Source organism: Neophocaena asiaeorientalis, unplaced genomic scaffold (assembly GCF_003031525.2).
Source record: "Neophocaena asiaeorientalis asiaeorientalis breed wild unplaced genomic scaffold, Neophocaena_asiaeorientalis_V1.1 scaffold449, whole genome shotgun sequence".
NCBI classification, from domain to species: domain Eukaryota; kingdom Metazoa; phylum Chordata; class Mammalia; order Artiodactyla; family Phocoenidae; genus Neophocaena; species Neophocaena asiaeorientalis.
In genome coordinates, this window is record NW_020175027.1 from 2,290,567 (window position 1) to 2,306,302 (window position 15,736).

Sequence of the window (15,736 nt, forward strand, 5' to 3'; positions counted from 1 at the left end):
GCCATATTTTTCCCCCCCCCCCCCAACACAAAACACCACTAGCAAATAGGGGTGAGCAGGGCTCTCTGGGACAAGGATGCGGTTTAGAGCAGGGATCTCAGGGATACCAAAGCAGGGGCCCTGGTTACTCCTGCAAACTGAAGAGCCCCAGAGCCCAGGGAGCCTGGGAATCTACTGGCTTCTTCCTGACAGTCCTCTGCACCCTTGTGTCCCTGTGTCCCACCGCCTTGTCTTTCTCTGTGCTGCTAGCAGCGGATCCCCTGGGACTGAATGCCCGCGTGCATTCACAGAAGACCAGGAAGCAGAGAGGTGGTGGCAGCAAAGTAGGAACCGCAGGCCTTGGTCTTAGAGGAAGAAAAAGGGTACAGTTTCCTATCAGTCAGCAAGGACTCTGGGAGTCACACTGGCTGGAAGCCTGGTGCCATCCACTCACCGCCTAGGGGCGCATTTATTTCCTCAGTGCTCCTGTATTTGTTCTCTTGTATCTTCTGCTTTTCGCCTCCCATAAATGAGGGTGACTATCTGGACCCTTCTACTTCCCTACAGGGCCCCAGTCTGGGGGTGTGCACAGAAGGCTCTCTACCTTGGCAGCCTCCACCATCTTGGCTGTGGCATCGGCCAGGATCTTAGCGGCGCTTAAGAGCTTGCGGGAATTCTCCAGATCACTCTCCCCCTCGGCATCAGCCTTGATGGCATTGACCAAGTCAGAGGTGGCTTGGGCTAGGATGCGGGCCTGTCGCACCATCTCACCTGAGAGCGTAGGCACAGTCAGCGGAGGGAGCCAGAGACACTGAGAGGGTGTTGGGGGTGGAGGAAAGTGGTGCAGGCAAGGTAGGTAGGGCTTTTAGGGACAGTTCTTGAAGTGATTTCCCTGGAGTTACTGTTTCCTGGGTTTAGGATCTTGGAAAGGAAAAGATTTCCTGGTGCGTTTTGATGGGAGGAGGGGCGGGGGGGGCAGTCTCCAATGGGTATTTTCCGTAAGTAGTCTTGAGAGGAGAGACTCTGTGAAGGATTTTGGGGGTTAGGGAGTAGAATGGGGATGGCTATCTCTTAATAATATCATTTTCCATCTATTTTTGTGTACACGTTGGTATGTTCTTTAAATACACCGAGGAAGGCAGAGCGGGTATCATATTCCTGCTTTACAGATGGGGAACTGGAGATTTCAGAGATTAAACACCCAGCCCACTGTGCTGAGTGCTTGGTGGAGGGGGTGAGGGGTCTGCACAGGAATTTCCAGTGGACTCGGGGAACCTCACTGGGATTCTCTGTCTTCCCAGGGGGGGCTGTCCTTACCAGCATCACCCATGGAGCTAAAGATGTTCTCGGTGACAGTGAGGATGGTGTCAGTGGCCTGGTCATAGCGGCCAGCAGGCCCAGCCCCTGTGGCGTGGGCCCTCACGTGCTGCAGCAGCTCATTCAGGGCCTGGGTGACAGCTGTAGCCGCTGCTCCTACTCCCCGCAATAGCTGCCCATCCTCTGTGGCGGCCTGGGAGGCAGACACACAGCCCTCCACGGCTTTGGCCACTAGTCGTCCGGCCTCCACCAGCTGCTCTTGGCAGACAGGGGAGCTGATAGTAGGAGCCACCACCTGTGGGCAAAGTGAGTGTCAGAGATGTAGGCGAGGGAAAGGAGTCGTGAGGTAGGGGTGTCTGTGGTGTTCACAATAGTTATTAGGTTGGGTAGTAAGGCCTTGGGGGCCAAAGAGGTAAAATGAGAGGCTCTTGTGTGTGTGGTAGCATCACCCCTAGGCACAGGCTGCAGCAACCTCTGGGGCTCACCTTGGTACAGGCCACCAGCTGGGAGGTGGACAGGGCACACTGTGTTGCTGCAGCAATAACCTGGGTCTGAAGCCCTGAGTCCTCTGTTCGCTGGGCCACACTCTTGGCCTTGAGGACCAAGGCAGCTGCAGCACTTGCCACGGCCTTGGCTAGCTGCATGAGCACCTCCTGTGAGAAAACAGCAGTCAGCATGGCCTGAGATCCAGCTTGGGGTCCACGGAACCTTCTCAGAGGCATGAGCTGTTTCATTAGTCCCACCGACCCCAATCACAGAACAGTGTGCGCAGAAGCAACCAGAACCTACCCCAAGCCCCCGCCTCGAGCACCAAGTGGGACAGAACCCCCACCAAGGAACAAACCCACACCGAGAGAAACAGTGTCTACACCAAAGGGAGAAACGCATGAGGCGGATACACTCGGACAGCAATGGGGAGGGAGGGTGGGCAGCGCTGTTACAATGGGATGGAGGGAGGGGTCCCTCCCACCCCCAGCGTCTTTTCTCCATTTCTTCTCAATCTTGGTTGGAAGCAGTCACCCTGGAGTCTTGGGAACAAGTCCCTGTACTACCCTTCGGACCCCATTTTCTCAAGTCCTGCCTGGGCCGTGCCTCCCCAGCTCCCGTCATGTTCTGCTCCCCCAGGAGGCCAGGGGAGGGGGCAGAGCGAGTGTATGCGGCTCAGAGAGGACAAAGCTGGGAAGGCCCAGGCCAGAGGCCGTTACCGTGGGGGGATCGGGGGGAGATGGAACCCCAGCCCCTCTGGGCGCACAGATCTGCATGGGAAATCCAGGATGACAAGTCAGCTGAGGAGACGGGCATGGGGCGGGAAGGGGGAGCGAGAGGAACAGCGTCCTCTGGGTGTGTGGTCCACAGGACTGGAAGCTGGGGTTCAAGATGCCCTCAAGTTGGGGTGAGGGCTACATACGGGAAAGATGACAGGCAGCCAAAAACGTATCACCAATAAGGGCCAAGGGTGAACTAACAGGTTAAGTTTGGATTCAGGGGTTCTGAATTCTTATCCCCCAAAAAGGGACTGGGGGTTCCCAGTGTCATCCCTGGAAACAGAGGTTCAGGTTGGCTCTGAGGGGTCAATTTACAGTAGCAGGACAGTAGCTGGATTCAGGATCAGAGGTTACCTCCTAGAAGCTGGGGTTCTGGGGGTTGGGTAAGTCACCAACCTGGAAGTGGGGGTCAGTATCACTTTCCCCAATTTGCTGCAACAGCTCCCCACTGGCCTGGCCCACGTTCCCAGCTGCTTGCAGCAGGTTCTGACGGGGCTGTGGAGAGTGAACACCGGTCAGAAGCTGCCTAATCCCTGCCCACATGTCCACGGGTCCTACACGCCCATGGGTCTCACCCTTCCATCCCGCAACATGGACCACCCCCTTCTCCTTGGGCTCAAACCCTCCCCTCTCCCTAGTGCCAACCCCTGGCCCCTGACCTCGGCACTGGCCGGCTGGGCACTGCGCAGCAGTTCTGACACCGCCCCCGCCAGGCCCTTCGCCGCCTGCAGCAGGGGCCGGCCACTGCCACCTTCGTCCTCCAGCAGGGCAGCCAGCAGCTTCACGCCACGGGACATCTCCGTCAGGTTGGAGGAGATTGTGGTGACTGCACAGCCCACTGCGGTGTAGTCTGTCTCGGCAGGGTCCCCTGGGGGCAGAAGGAAGAAGAGGAGGCCAGTCACAGGCAGTTAGTCACACACACGTCCTGAGAGAGACGTACACACGAAGTCCCTCCCGTGAGTCAAGGTGCAGTCACACCGAGCCAGTCACACTCACGCTTGCACATGCTCGCCCTCCCCTCCGCCACCGCACACAGAGGGCTGGGCATCCAGCCTACCTGCTGTCAGGTTCACCACGGAGGCAGTACCGGCTGTGATGGCGTCTACCTGGGAGTGGATTTCATGCTTTGATTCATCCATCTTGTTCTTACGCCAGGCCTTCGAGGCCTGAGAGGAAAGAGGAACAAACCTCAGGATCTGCTCTGCTGCAGTTAACCCCAACCCTGCTCCTTGGAGTCCCAGCTTCAGCACCATCGGCCTCTCCTGCATCCCATACTCACAGCATCCTGGCCCAGAGGGGGCAGAGTGTCGAAGTCATCCAGAGTGGCCTGGGCAGCCTGCACAGCTTGCATGCTGGAGTTGATGGTTCCAGTGAGTGCCTGCTGGGCTGACGTCTATGAGTCAAAGAGAGAAGTAACAGGGAACATTCAGAGGAGAGAGAAGGCAAAAGAGAGCCTGAGGCCGAGAAGGAGACAAATAGGGACACGGGAAAGACTGCCGAACTCCTGGCTAGGCCCAGCCAAGGGGGGCTAGGCCCGGAATCATGGCAGCAGTGGGGGCACTCTTACCAAAGGAGGCATGTGTCCTCGGTGCATCTGGCCACTGGTAATCTGCTGCTGGGCAGGTGGCATGCTGCCCACCTGGAAATTTTCAGGACCAGAGGCTCCGGAGCGCATGATGGCTGGCAGGGCCACGGAGCCATGCTCCACCTTCCCCACCCGGTTACACTGCTGCTGAAGGACTGTTGACCTAGAGAGGGGACGTACGGGGAGCACTCCGAGGACCTCCTCCTCTCATCCCTTCCCACCCCGCTCTACAGCCTCCGCACGTCCTATGGTCTGGGCGGTGCGTGAGGTCTCACCACAGCCTGCGACTGGTTAGAGGCATCCTAAGGACTCCCCACCTCCCACAGTCCCTGGGGGTTCTGCCTTGCCTTCCCTGCCCAAGGGATGGGGTCAGCCCAGTTCCCCTCGTACTTCTTGGGGGACACCGAGTCCTCCAGCATAGTAGACTCCTCATCTCCTTCCAGTCCAAAGTGATCCTTGCTTTTTTTCTGTAGGGAGAAAAAAAGAACAAGAGTTAAAGAAGAGGGAAGTGGGGAAGGCAGCCTTTTCATTCCGCAGTCAGCCATCTTCTGAAACTTGGGTCCCCCTTTCTAAAGGACCGGCTTGGGGACAAGGTAAGGGAGGAGAAGGAGAAGGTGGGGGTCAGGCAGCGCTCACCTTCTTAAGGATGATATCGATGTAGCCAGCAATGAGCTGTGCGATCTGCTCCCCCTCGGTTGTCTGCACCGAGTAGTAGCCATCTTGGTAGTCCCCGAAATCCTAGGGGGACAAGGTAGGGACTCAGTGGGAAAGCCTGAATCCACCCAGGATGGGAAAGGGTGGGGCAGGAGCCCAAGGTTGAGCTGATGAGGGGCGCTTCCCCGTCCCATGCCAAGAGCCTCTAGGACAACAGCCTTTCTTCAATCTCCTATTTCTTTATTTTCCTTGGAGGGAAATATTTTATTTCCGAGGAGTGCTCTTTATGCTACAGTTTCAAATGTGTGGCATTTAGGAAATCTCTCTTCTCTCACCCTGAATTGGGAGGACACATTTATCATTTATCATTAAATGACCATAGTTAAGGATTAGTACTAGTACCCAAAATGGAAAAACCACCTTTACTAATTTCCCTTCTCAGTGGGGCACTTCCTCAAGGTGGGATCAGTTTTCAATTCATAATGCCAAAACATAAAGCTAGAGGAGGAAACTATTGTAAGTAGCTGTTGCTGAAAGAGGGGAGGCTTATTTTTCTTTCTGTCACCTTTTTCTTCCCTCTCCCCAAGTTTCCTGTGATCTCAGCTTGCTGGCTACAGTTTTGTTCTGTTGATTTTAAAAAAATGTTTCATTTAAGCTTTCCTCATTCTCCAGGAGAGTTTCCCCTCTATTCTAATCTCCACATTCCTGCAATAGTTCCAAAGTTTTCCTTTTTTCTGGAGTTGCATTCAGTGCACCTACCCCTGAGCAGGGGTGCGGGGGAGACCTCTGTGGCTGCCCCTTCTCTGAAAACTCCAAAGCCCTTTCTCCCCCGAGACCCCAGCTCACCAGGGTGAAGCTCTTGGGAGAGGCAGCCCAGCGTTTGATGTTGGTGAGGTTCCACTCCTGGATCACCTCTTTGGTCTTCTCGTCCACTCGCATCACACACTCCTTAGTGATGCCCAGAAGCCTGGGCACCAACTTGTTTTTTCCTTTCATCTTTTCCTGTAGGGCAGAGGTTGTCATTGGTGTTATTGGTCAGGGGATCAGATCCAGACAACAGTGGGGTGCTGAGGTGGGCAGGGGTGAACCAGGGTGTCTATGGATGGACCTGGGACAAGGCTATGTTAGGATAAAGGGAAAGGGAAGGAAAATGCAGGGTAAGGAGGGAAGTGATGGTGGAGAACTGACAAAGGGGCAAGTTTTCACAAGGAAGAGAATGAGATTCTTGGGGAACAATGGGAAATGTGACTGGGGGCAGGGTTAGAGACTCAGAGAGGAAAGGGTAAGAGTGGAAGTAAGGGCGGGCAGAGAGAAGTATCCGTAACCCACCTTGACCAGGAAGAAGGAGACGCCGTACGTCTTGAGGGAACGGGCTAGCTTCACATAGCGTACCTTGGCCTCGATCTCACTCATCTGTCCACAGTTCTTGTGTGCCTTCGAGTATGAAATGGGGAAACATTTAGCAAAATGTGGGGAGGATGATATCGCAGATGAGGAGTTAAGTTGGGATGTGAACTATGATGGGAGAGCATGATGGGAACAGAGGAAGAGTTAGGGGGATGCAGGCTATAAAAAATGAGAAGGTGAGGGGATGGGGCTGATAAAGGATATGCAGAAGCAATTATTCAAGAAGCGAAGGATACAGTTAAGGAACTTGCAGACATTCTGTAGACACGAATGGATGGTTAGGAAGTAGAAGGTCAAATACAAGGCCTTTTGGGCTGAGGATTCAAAGAGTGGGGATAACACCTTCCGTCTGTACGAAGATATATACTCTTCACAGTAATTTAGGCATACCACCTCGTTTGATTCCCCTATCAATCCTACTCAGGGAAGATAGTTATCCCATGTTAGAGGTAAAGAAAAGAAAACAAGATTACTGAACTGAGTTCCACAGCAGATGCAGTGTGCAGGTGAAGACCAGAAGCCCAGGTTTTCTGCTTTCTCGGTGCAGGAGGGGTGGGAGAACAGCTTGGAGGGTGGAAGCAAGGTAGGGGTGACAAGGAGGGGGCGGGGGTCCATTTAGTCAGTAGGATTAAGCAGCAAAGCTCCCGGGTCATCCCAAACACTTTCCCCATCCCCATTCACCTGGAAGATCTTACGCTCTCCCTTCTGCTTCACATACTCCTTGGGCAGGAAGTCCTTCAGGCTACACCAGAAAAGGGAGGGTCAGCATGTAGTGGACAGCATCAGGGCTATGTGGGCCATGGACTGTGGGCCTAGGGTTGTAAGGAAATGTCTAGGAGAGTATTATCTTTGGGGAGAAAGAAGACTCAAGGGACTAGAGTCTGGATTGTCCCTGAAATCGAGATGACTTCATACTAACTCTTGAATACAGCCTGTGTCCCTCCTTACAGGGAAAGAGACTAAGGGAACTTGAGTTGGAGGCTCATTCCTTCAGGAAAAGAGGGTCAAGAGCACAACTTTAGGGGACCAAGGGCAGAAGGAGCTCACGAGAAGGATGACCATGCTTGTAGGAAGCTGAGAAAGCCACACCAAACTGTAGATATTCTGAGAAACACCAGTGGCTGAGACCTGTGAGACTTCGGAAATCTGATGTTCCCTGTGACGAAAATGTACTTTCCCTCTGGCTATTGCAGTACAATTCTTCAGAGCACCTCAGAAAAGTTACATGCTCACTTCAGAGGTAGGGGGCAGGGGCAGGGATTCTGGACTACATTTATATTCCACATGAGGCCAGGGAGGAGACAAATGGACGATGGACGCTGAAAAGGTACCCATATGGGTCAGACCCTGGGACCTGAGAAGAGGAAACAGGGGAGAAGGACTGGGATGGAGACAGGCCCGTTGTGCTGGGGCCACAGTGGCAGGGAGTCCTGGGCCCTGCCAGGGTATGGGATGAGGGTCACTCACTCGAGGAAACCAGCCTTGTGCTTCTGCTCATTGTGGGGCCCAAACTGGATCTGGCATTGGAAGCCAGCGAACTCACAGGCCTTGTCGAAGGAGACAGGGTGGGAGCCATTCAGGATGTCATCTCGTGCCTGCAGAGCACAGCGAAAGGAGGCGAATGTTGTCTGGGGTACAGAGATACCCCCACTGCGCTTCTGCCTCTCTCCCTACCACCCCATGCCAGGCAAGTCCTTTCCCTACCTGCACATAGAGAAGGTTCAGCTGGACAGGGTCCCGGGAGTCCACATTCTGGTCTGAGTAGAAGAACTTCCTCCGGAGCAGAAGCGTCTCGTGCTCCTCCACTCCCTGTTCCCTCAGCGTCCGGCCATGGTCCAGCCAGTTCACTGGGACACAGAGAGTCCCCTCAATGTCAAGCCCCTAGAGCCCCTATGCCATCTAATCTCTGGCTTTTTGTTTGTTTCTTCATTTCCTACCCTCTCTCACTAATATGTTAAGTTCCGTGAGTGTAGGACTTTGTTTTACTACAGATGCATCCCCAGTGTTTAAACAGTGCCTTGCAAAAGCAAGTATTCAGTAAATAACACAGAAACGGCTGCCCCTGCCACCCTGCTTGTTTCGAATGCCCTCTTCTGTCCCTTTCTGCTTACGCTCGTCATCTGTGTGCAATTTCTGCTTTAGTTTCTCCATCTTCTTTTCATCTCGCAGCAGTGTCTTGTCCTTTCGTAAGGTCCCTGTCACCTCCTCCTTCTTCTCTTCCATGAGCTCTCGAACCAGTGAATATTCATCATGGTTGGTGATGCCTGGGGGAGGGGGTGGGTTGGCAGCATCCCAGGCACTGCAGCCAGGTCTTCTGGCAGAACTGGGGCCTCCCCCTGAGCCTCCGGCCCCACTAGCCCCTTACCAATGCGGGCACAGATGGTCATGAGCATGTCAGTGACGGTCTTAGAGTCGTCCACCATGACAGTCTTCACAGTGCCATCCAGCATACGGATCTTCAAGGGCCTCTGTTTCTTCCTGTACTCCATGGTGTCCTATTGGGGCAGGAATAGGAGGCAGGGGCCCACTTTAAGCTAAAGGTATTACTTCCTTTTCAGGCAGCCAGAGGCGGGAGGAAAGTAGATTACTAAAAGGAAGACTATGGTGGCTCGCTCGAAAGCAGGGTATTATGACTGCCTGTAATAGAAAGAAGGCATGGGGGAGGTCAGAGACGACAGATGCGGGTGCTGAAAATAGGAAGCGGAAGGAGGGAAGTGATGGAAGAGGATATTGGTGGTCCTTGATGAAGTCATACTCACCCCATTTCGGAGCATGTAGTAATCCAAAGCTTTCCCGGCCTCCAGCCATATACCCTTTTTGGGGTCATCGTCTGACAGAAATAGCCCAAAGTCGCTGGCTAAAAGAGAGGATGGATCACCTCAGACTCATAAGGACCCCAATATGGCTGAATGGCTGCACCACTGCCCCTTATTATTTTCTCAGTGATCTGAGGCCTAAAGGGGAGGGAGGGAACCAAGGAGCACAGACCTGAGAGATGAAAAGCCTTGGGGGACAAGAAAGTCATCCCCCAAGGCCAAGAGCCTGGGAATGAGAAGGGACCAAGGACTCCCGCCCCAGCCATCTGGGTAGTCAGACTCACGAGGGCCAGACAGGGCCTCTGGGATCCGCTCACGGATGATGCGACAGGCATCATACACCATGGTAGATGGCTCGAACTGCATCGTCTTTACCACATTCCCAATGCTGATCTTCAGCGAAAGTGCAACCATGGTGGCGGCTTCTCCTCTCCAGCCTGGCTATACCTGACCTGTGGCATCAGGGCATTAGAATACACCCTTGTTGGAGGAGAGGAGGCCCCCCAGATAGAGGCCCAGGAAAGGGAGTCACCAAAGCAGATAGCGGTGAAGTTGGTTTTGTTTTATTTAATAATTTTAAAGAATGAAAGATGAGTTGCATCAGATGGATGCCTAAGGTGTCTAAGACATCTGAAGGAGAGGCTGGTCTGCAAGGTACAAAAGCAGGTCTGAAACGCAGTGTTACCCGAGGACACCGCTCCGCCCCCAGCACTGGAATCTGTGCCTCCCTTTTTTCTTCCAAGTGTTTCTCTCTTACCCTTGTCCCTGCTCACCTCCTTTCCCAGCCCCGCCTCTGCCCTGTTTTCATCCTTCCTGGTTCAGTCTTCTTCCCTCTTTGTCTCTTACTATACCCTGCTGGTTTCTTCCCGTCTGGAATTTTCAGAGCTCTGCCCTGACTCATCATATGATCTTCCCTCTCACAGCTTTAGCCTCCTCCTCTGCAGAATGAAGACGTTATATTAGATAATCCCCAAGGGCTCCTGAGACCTGCAAACACTGTCTCTAGCTAGTTCGGCAGGGAGGCCAAACACTTGCTGTTCAATCCATCCAGGCCCACTTGTCTCAGCTTTCCTCTAACCTGACGTGCTGGGGGCCTCCCAGAGGAGCTTGGCCCATGTTTGGTTTCCCAGCAGTCAAGCTAGAATCATGATTTTCTAACCCAAAGGGATCTCAGAAGTGATCTAATCAACTCTTTAATTTTGCTGAAGGGGAATCAGACCATGTATGCGTGTGTGTGTGTGTGTGTGCGTGTGTGTGTGTGTCTGTGTGTGTGTGTGTGTGTCTGTGTGTGTGTGTGTGTTTCAAAGCAGGTCAGAGAAAGAGCCCAGTCCTTCTAACTCAGTCCTTGCTCCTTCTAAGTCACCAAGTTACTACCCAGTTCTCACTGTAACTCCTCCTATGCTCTCTCATCTTCAGTTAGTCCTTCTGAAACTCTGCCCTCCACCTCAGCTGCCTCTCCTGATAGTATTTTCATTGCGGCCAGGGACACCAGTCTCACCGAGCCCTCCCGGCACCACCTCTCAGTGGAGGCGGCAGGCAGTGCAGAGTGTACCAGACCACACGTCTGCCTAGCAGCTGATGATGTGACCCAGCTCCGCACAGAGATTGGTGCCTCTTACCTAAGAGAGTGAGCAAATCTAGCCTGCCCATTGCCCTCTCTACAAACTGCTAGCCCCAAAGGGGAGAAAGCAGACTAGAGAGAAGGCTGGAAGCAGAGGTGGGGGTGTTAGGAAACAGCAGCTGAGGATCAGGGAACTTGGCAAGGGGTATGTTTTTGGAGGGTGAAGAGATTAGGAGGGATTGAAAATCTAGGTAGAAACTGGAGGCGGGAGGCAGATGTGGGAAAGGTCTGGACCAGGGATATGATAGACAATTTCTAACCTTATAAATAGTACAGAGTCTCAAAAAAGCAACAGCCACAGCTCATCCTCTATCGTTACTCCCAAGAGTGGACTCTCCCAGTCTCCCCACTACTAGGTTTCTACTCCCTTCCCCATTCCTGGAGCACCTCTCCCCATAGCTGGACAGACCTGGCTGTTGGGTCGCTGGAAGGTCTGCGAAGCTGAGGGCACACTGAAAAGACCTTAGACCCTAAGCTGAAATTGCATGTCTCCCCCCATTTCCTCCGGACATATGGACACCCCCTTCTTCCTCAAGCACGGAAACCTCTGGTGAGACCCCGATAAGGGAGTTGAGTCATGGCTACCCTCACTTTCAGGCTGGTCCTCAGTGGACATCCACATGGCTACAAGAGGGTGAGGGAGGAAAGGGAACTGAGCGAGTTGGGGGCGATGATAGCACAGAACCAGGCCCCTGGAAGTATGGGGAGAAGCTATCCAATTCCTGTTCCGGCCTGAGAACTTTGCTCCCCTTTCTATCATGTTTTATGGAACAGCAACAATGCTCCCCCCTCCGTGTCCCCCTCCCAGAGAACTCCTCCTCCCTCAAGACATTCCTGAGATACATTCCAGAGGAGTTGGGCAATTGTGGGGGGGGGGGGAATAGAGGACAGGAGGTCAAATCCCAGCAAGGAATGGAATGTAAATGTACTGGGGGTAAGGAATTTGGGGTACATAGAGAATACAGTCAGAGCAGGTACCCACAAAGGGAGCTGCAGAAAGACAGGGAGTTACAGAGAGGGACAAAGGGAGAGAGAAAGCTGAAGACAGAGTCAGAATGTAAGAGGGCTGGGGGAGTAACACTCAGTCTGTTACCAAATTTGGCCTCTGAGTCTGTAACCGCTGAGAGGGAGGGGAGGGTTGTGGGTGAGACTGACATATCCGGCCTCAGGCTGCTGGAGGCTCATTTAGGGCTGGACTGGGCAGCTGAAGGGCTGGACCTGACTTCCCCCAGCACGACCCTTCCCCACCTACATCCAGATCCATGCATATTCTTTCTCCCTAGATGTACCCCAGCCTATGCAGAGAGCTCTTTCCCACAAAGCTACTTACACAGTCTCTACATACACATTATCTCAAACACACAGCCCTACACAGATCCATCACAACCACATCATCTTCCCATGGACTCCACCCCACGCACACAGCTGGGACGTACAAATACACCTCTATCGGCAAGCACACAGCACTCGGCCCCAGCACCTCTCCTCTCATTATACAGACATTCTCCTTCCATCCATCCAGTGAGCATTTTCGAGGGCGTGTTATGGGAAGGCCTTGGGCCAAACTCTCAGTGGCGGGTAAGCCCTAGCCTCTGCCCTCCATGGGCTCCTGGTCAGCAGAGTGGATGAGCTACATACAAAGTTACAGAAGGCAGGATGTGGTAAGAACCAGGTGGCATGTGCTCACAGGAGAGATCCCTTTAGGTCAGGGAAGGGGGACTAAAATGTCTTCACGAAAAGTGTCATTTGAAGTTAGGATTAAAAAAAATAAAGATAATAAAAAATAACAATGATCTATCTTTTATTGACTATATGTCAATTTCTTTGTGTAATTTCATTTAATCCTTACAGCAACCCTGCAAGGTAGGTGTCAGTATTTCCATTTTTACAGATTAGGAAACTGAGGCTCAAAGAAGTTAAGCACTTGTTCAAGTATTTAACTTGAACAAGTCACACAGCTAATAAGTCACACAAACGAATAAGTTGTGAAGCCAGGATCCAAACCCAGGTCTCTGACTCCGAAGCCCAAGCTCTCTCCACTATTCCAGCCAGCCGGAGATGAGTCAGGGGTGGCATTCCAGGCAGAGAGAATAGCATAAGCAAAGGTGGAGAAGCAGAAAATCACGGAGGGGCATTCAGGGAAGTGAGGAGGCAGGCTGGTTGAAGCACAGGGTACCTGCAAGTGAGCAGTGATGGGGAAGTCAAGGTTAGGGTGGAAAGGCAGGGGAGAACTCGGCAGGAGTATGCGGAATTTCACCTACCGGAGGGCAACAGGAGGCAAAGGGAGGCTTTGATCAGAGAAGGGGCATAATCAGAAGTAAACTTTAGGAAAATAACTCTGGCATCTACCTTGGAGATTGGTTGTAAAGACACTGCATTAGCCCAAGTGGGAGGTAATGAAGCCAGAGTTAGAAAGGTGGAGAGGAGGACATCACTCATTACAAATTTTAAGAGGGAGAACTGACAGGAGCTGATGACAGTCTGTCCTCAGGAACCAAGGCCCAAAGTCAGGCTGGGGTCCCATTGCTTCGCGTCATCAGTAGGCACTCAGAGTGGCTGGGAGAGCTTGAGTTTAGGCAAGGAACTGGGAAAGGGGGAAAGAAAGGAGCAGATGGAGCTGAGAATGTGAAGATGAGGCTGCAGTTAGGGGATGTGGTTAGCAGCCAGGTAGGGGCAGAAGGGATGGGGTTAGTGACTCTATCAGGCTGGAAATGGGGAAGACAAAGTGTAAAGAAAGACTGGGAAGGTAACAGTAGGAAAAATACATCTATAGTTAGTCACTGGATCAGGCTGGGGGAAGAGGAAGAATAATTATGTGGATGGTGGCTAAGACAGGGAATGATGGAGTGAGGTCAGAGGCCAAGTCAGGCTGCAAGAGGTTGAGAAGAGATGTGGTAAGTGGCTAAATTAGGCTACATTAGTGGGATGGGGGGAGAGTGAAGGGACGTTGGCAGTGTCTAAGTAAAGATGGAGTTGAGGGGAATGGGATGCAGCCAGTGGCCGGGTCAGGCTGAGTAGGGGATAGTGTTGTGGTCAGTGGCAGGGTCAGGCTGGGAGTGAAATGGGGGTGTGGTCAGTGGCCTGGCTGGGCGTGGGATCAGCAAGATCCAGTTTCCTCTTTGGGTCTCATTTCCTCTTTTCTCTTGGGGCAGTGGGGGAAGGGGAACTATAACTAGACCAAGAAATTAAGGAGGCTTAGAATCAGGGAATGGCACATAGCAGGGACCGTAAAGACCTGGCAGTAGTGTTGGACTGGTGGTGGGGTATTCAGCAGATGACCAGGAGGTATGCACTTGAATGAGTGGGTGAAAATGGTGGGAGAGTGCTTTAAAATGATGGGAAAGCTCAGATTTGCATGAGAGAAGGATGTGCGGATTCAGGGGTGGGAAGGGAGGCAGAATTGACACTGAGAATGGATGGTAAGGTGAACAACACGGGAGCATTAAAGGCAAGGGAAGTATTCTGTAAGTGGGTAGGCCTGAAGGGTGTGAAATGCAGGGCCAGGGAGGAGAGTTGGAGGGGAAGGTTTAATATCCAGGGAATGAGGGAAGACGGAGGCAGTAGGGCTGAACTTTCAGAGGATTAAGCCATCCCCTTCTCCCATGGGAGCAGTTTCCTTGGTCTGCTTCCCCCTTAATCACCATCCCGTCTCCCCTAGGCAGTCCCCCACGTGTTACTAAGCCTTGTATACCTCCTGAGTCTCTAACCCTTTCGCATCTCCTATCTTTTAAACAGCATGGTCCAGGAACCCCTGCCCCTCAACTGTGGTGGTCACAGCAAGAGCCCTAGGCTTAGACAGTAGAATGAAGCTGGAATCCCAGATGCTTGCAATTCTAGCTGAAGCCCAGAACCCTTGCCTGAAATTAGTTTGTCATTTCTCTGGGCCAAAGAAGCCCCTGTGACTACAGAGGCATAAGAGCCCTCCCCACAAAACAAGGGCATCTACTTACTGCCAATCTCTTAAATTTACCTGCCCGAGGTCAACCACCCTGACCTCAACTACAACACCGAGAACTGCCCGAGATTCCTAACATTAACCCTGACCCTATTTTGTCTCCTGATTCCCAGTACTGGCTTTGACACTCATCCCTTTCTTAGCACACACCTGAATCCAATCCCTGATCCCTAATTTTGATCAAATTTTTACCTTTAGCACCAAATCCCGACCTTAACCCTAAATCTTGACCCCTAAACCTAAAGCTCATTTGACACTTGATTCCTGATTCACCCCTTCCGTTTATCCCTAATACTGACTATGCCAACCTTCTCTAATCCCTAAAACTGGACTTCTAACCTAGTTCCTGTTGGTGACCCTTAACCTGACCCTGAACTCTAACTTTTACTTATGTTGGCCATCCTAGAAAACAAAATAATGCTCTTAATCCAAACTTCACCTACACAAAACGCACCTGACTCACACTAATAAATCTAAATTTTAACCCCGGTTTTATAACTCCAAAAGCTAACCTTAACTCCTAAACCCAACTCCACCTAATCCGCAACTCACCCAATGTGTTCCTACTCACCCGCTATCAACTAACCTCAAAGCCGATCCCCGCCCTGCGCCACACTGCCACCCACTCCTCACCCTCCCCCAAACTCATCTGCTCCCAGGAAGGGCCTGGCTCCCGAAAAACGGCCTATTTAACTCCGAGCACAAGCGGAGATACACTGGACGCTGATCTCTCCAACAGGACCCGAAACAGACGCAGAAGAGTCAGCGGCCCCGACCGCCCACCCGCCTCCCGGACCTGGCCTCGCAGCCCCACCCTGAAGCCCCAGCTCGCCCGGTCCTCCCTACCTGCGCTGCCCGGCTCTGTGCCCCGCCCGCTGGTCCGCTAACCCTCTCGTTCTCCGGGTGGCTCTCAGGCTCCGGCCTCGCCCTCTCTTCGACACTCTCTCGGCCACTTCCGTCCCGGGAACGTCCCCCACCCGCGGGCGGCGCCCTGGGCCCGCGCTCTATGGTCGCGGGGTCTGCAGGAAGCTGCTCTGGCTCCAGCTCTCGATGCTCGGGAGCCCGCCGACTACCGGCAGCCCCTCCCCGGCAGGAAGCGAGGGTGCGGCGCAGCCAGAGAAGGCGCCCGAACTGCGC

The 15,736-nt window shown here is 53.0% G+C and overlaps 1 protein-coding gene across 2 annotated transcripts in view; it reads right to left on the minus strand.

The window, feature by feature from the left end:
• Nucleotides 1–15,617, minus strand: part of TLN1 (talin 1) — a 32,054-nt gene extending 16,437 nt beyond the window's left edge. The window contains exons 1-20 of one of the 2 annotated variants that reach the window (XM_024762952.1): nt 15,488–15,617; nt 9,308–9,475; nt 8,967–9,064; nt 8,573–8,702; nt 8,319–8,471; nt 7,912–8,054; nt 7,675–7,802; nt 6,889–6,949; nt 6,130–6,234; nt 5,647–5,802; nt 4,783–4,884; nt 4,537–4,613; nt 4,129–4,309; nt 3,841–3,954; nt 3,619–3,727; nt 3,221–3,429; nt 2,958–3,056; nt 1,782–1,949; nt 1,297–1,591; nt 584–750 (exon numbers count right to left, since the gene is read on the minus strand). In XM_024762952.1, coding sequence (XP_024618720.1) covers nt 584–750; nt 1,297–1,591; nt 1,782–1,949; nt 2,958–3,056; nt 3,221–3,429; nt 3,619–3,727; nt 3,841–3,954; nt 4,129–4,309; nt 4,537–4,613; nt 4,783–4,884; nt 5,647–5,802; nt 6,130–6,234; nt 6,889–6,949; nt 7,675–7,802; nt 7,912–8,054; nt 8,319–8,471; nt 8,573–8,702; nt 8,967–9,064; nt 9,308–9,437 — 2,625 coding nt within the window. In that variant the 5' untranslated portion in view covers nt 9,438–9,475; nt 15,488–15,617. Of the gene's footprint in view, nt 1–583; nt 751–1,296; nt 1,592–1,781; nt 1,950–2,957; nt 3,057–3,220; nt 3,430–3,618; nt 3,728–3,840; nt 3,955–4,128; nt 4,310–4,536; nt 4,614–4,782; nt 4,885–5,646; nt 5,803–6,129; nt 6,235–6,888; nt 6,950–7,674; nt 7,803–7,911; nt 8,055–8,318; nt 8,472–8,572; nt 8,703–8,966; nt 9,065–9,307; nt 9,476–15,445 lie in introns of both variants that reach the window. The other variant, XM_024762951.1, reaches the window with a different exon arrangement.
• Nucleotides 15,618–15,736: the final 119 nt, after the last annotated feature.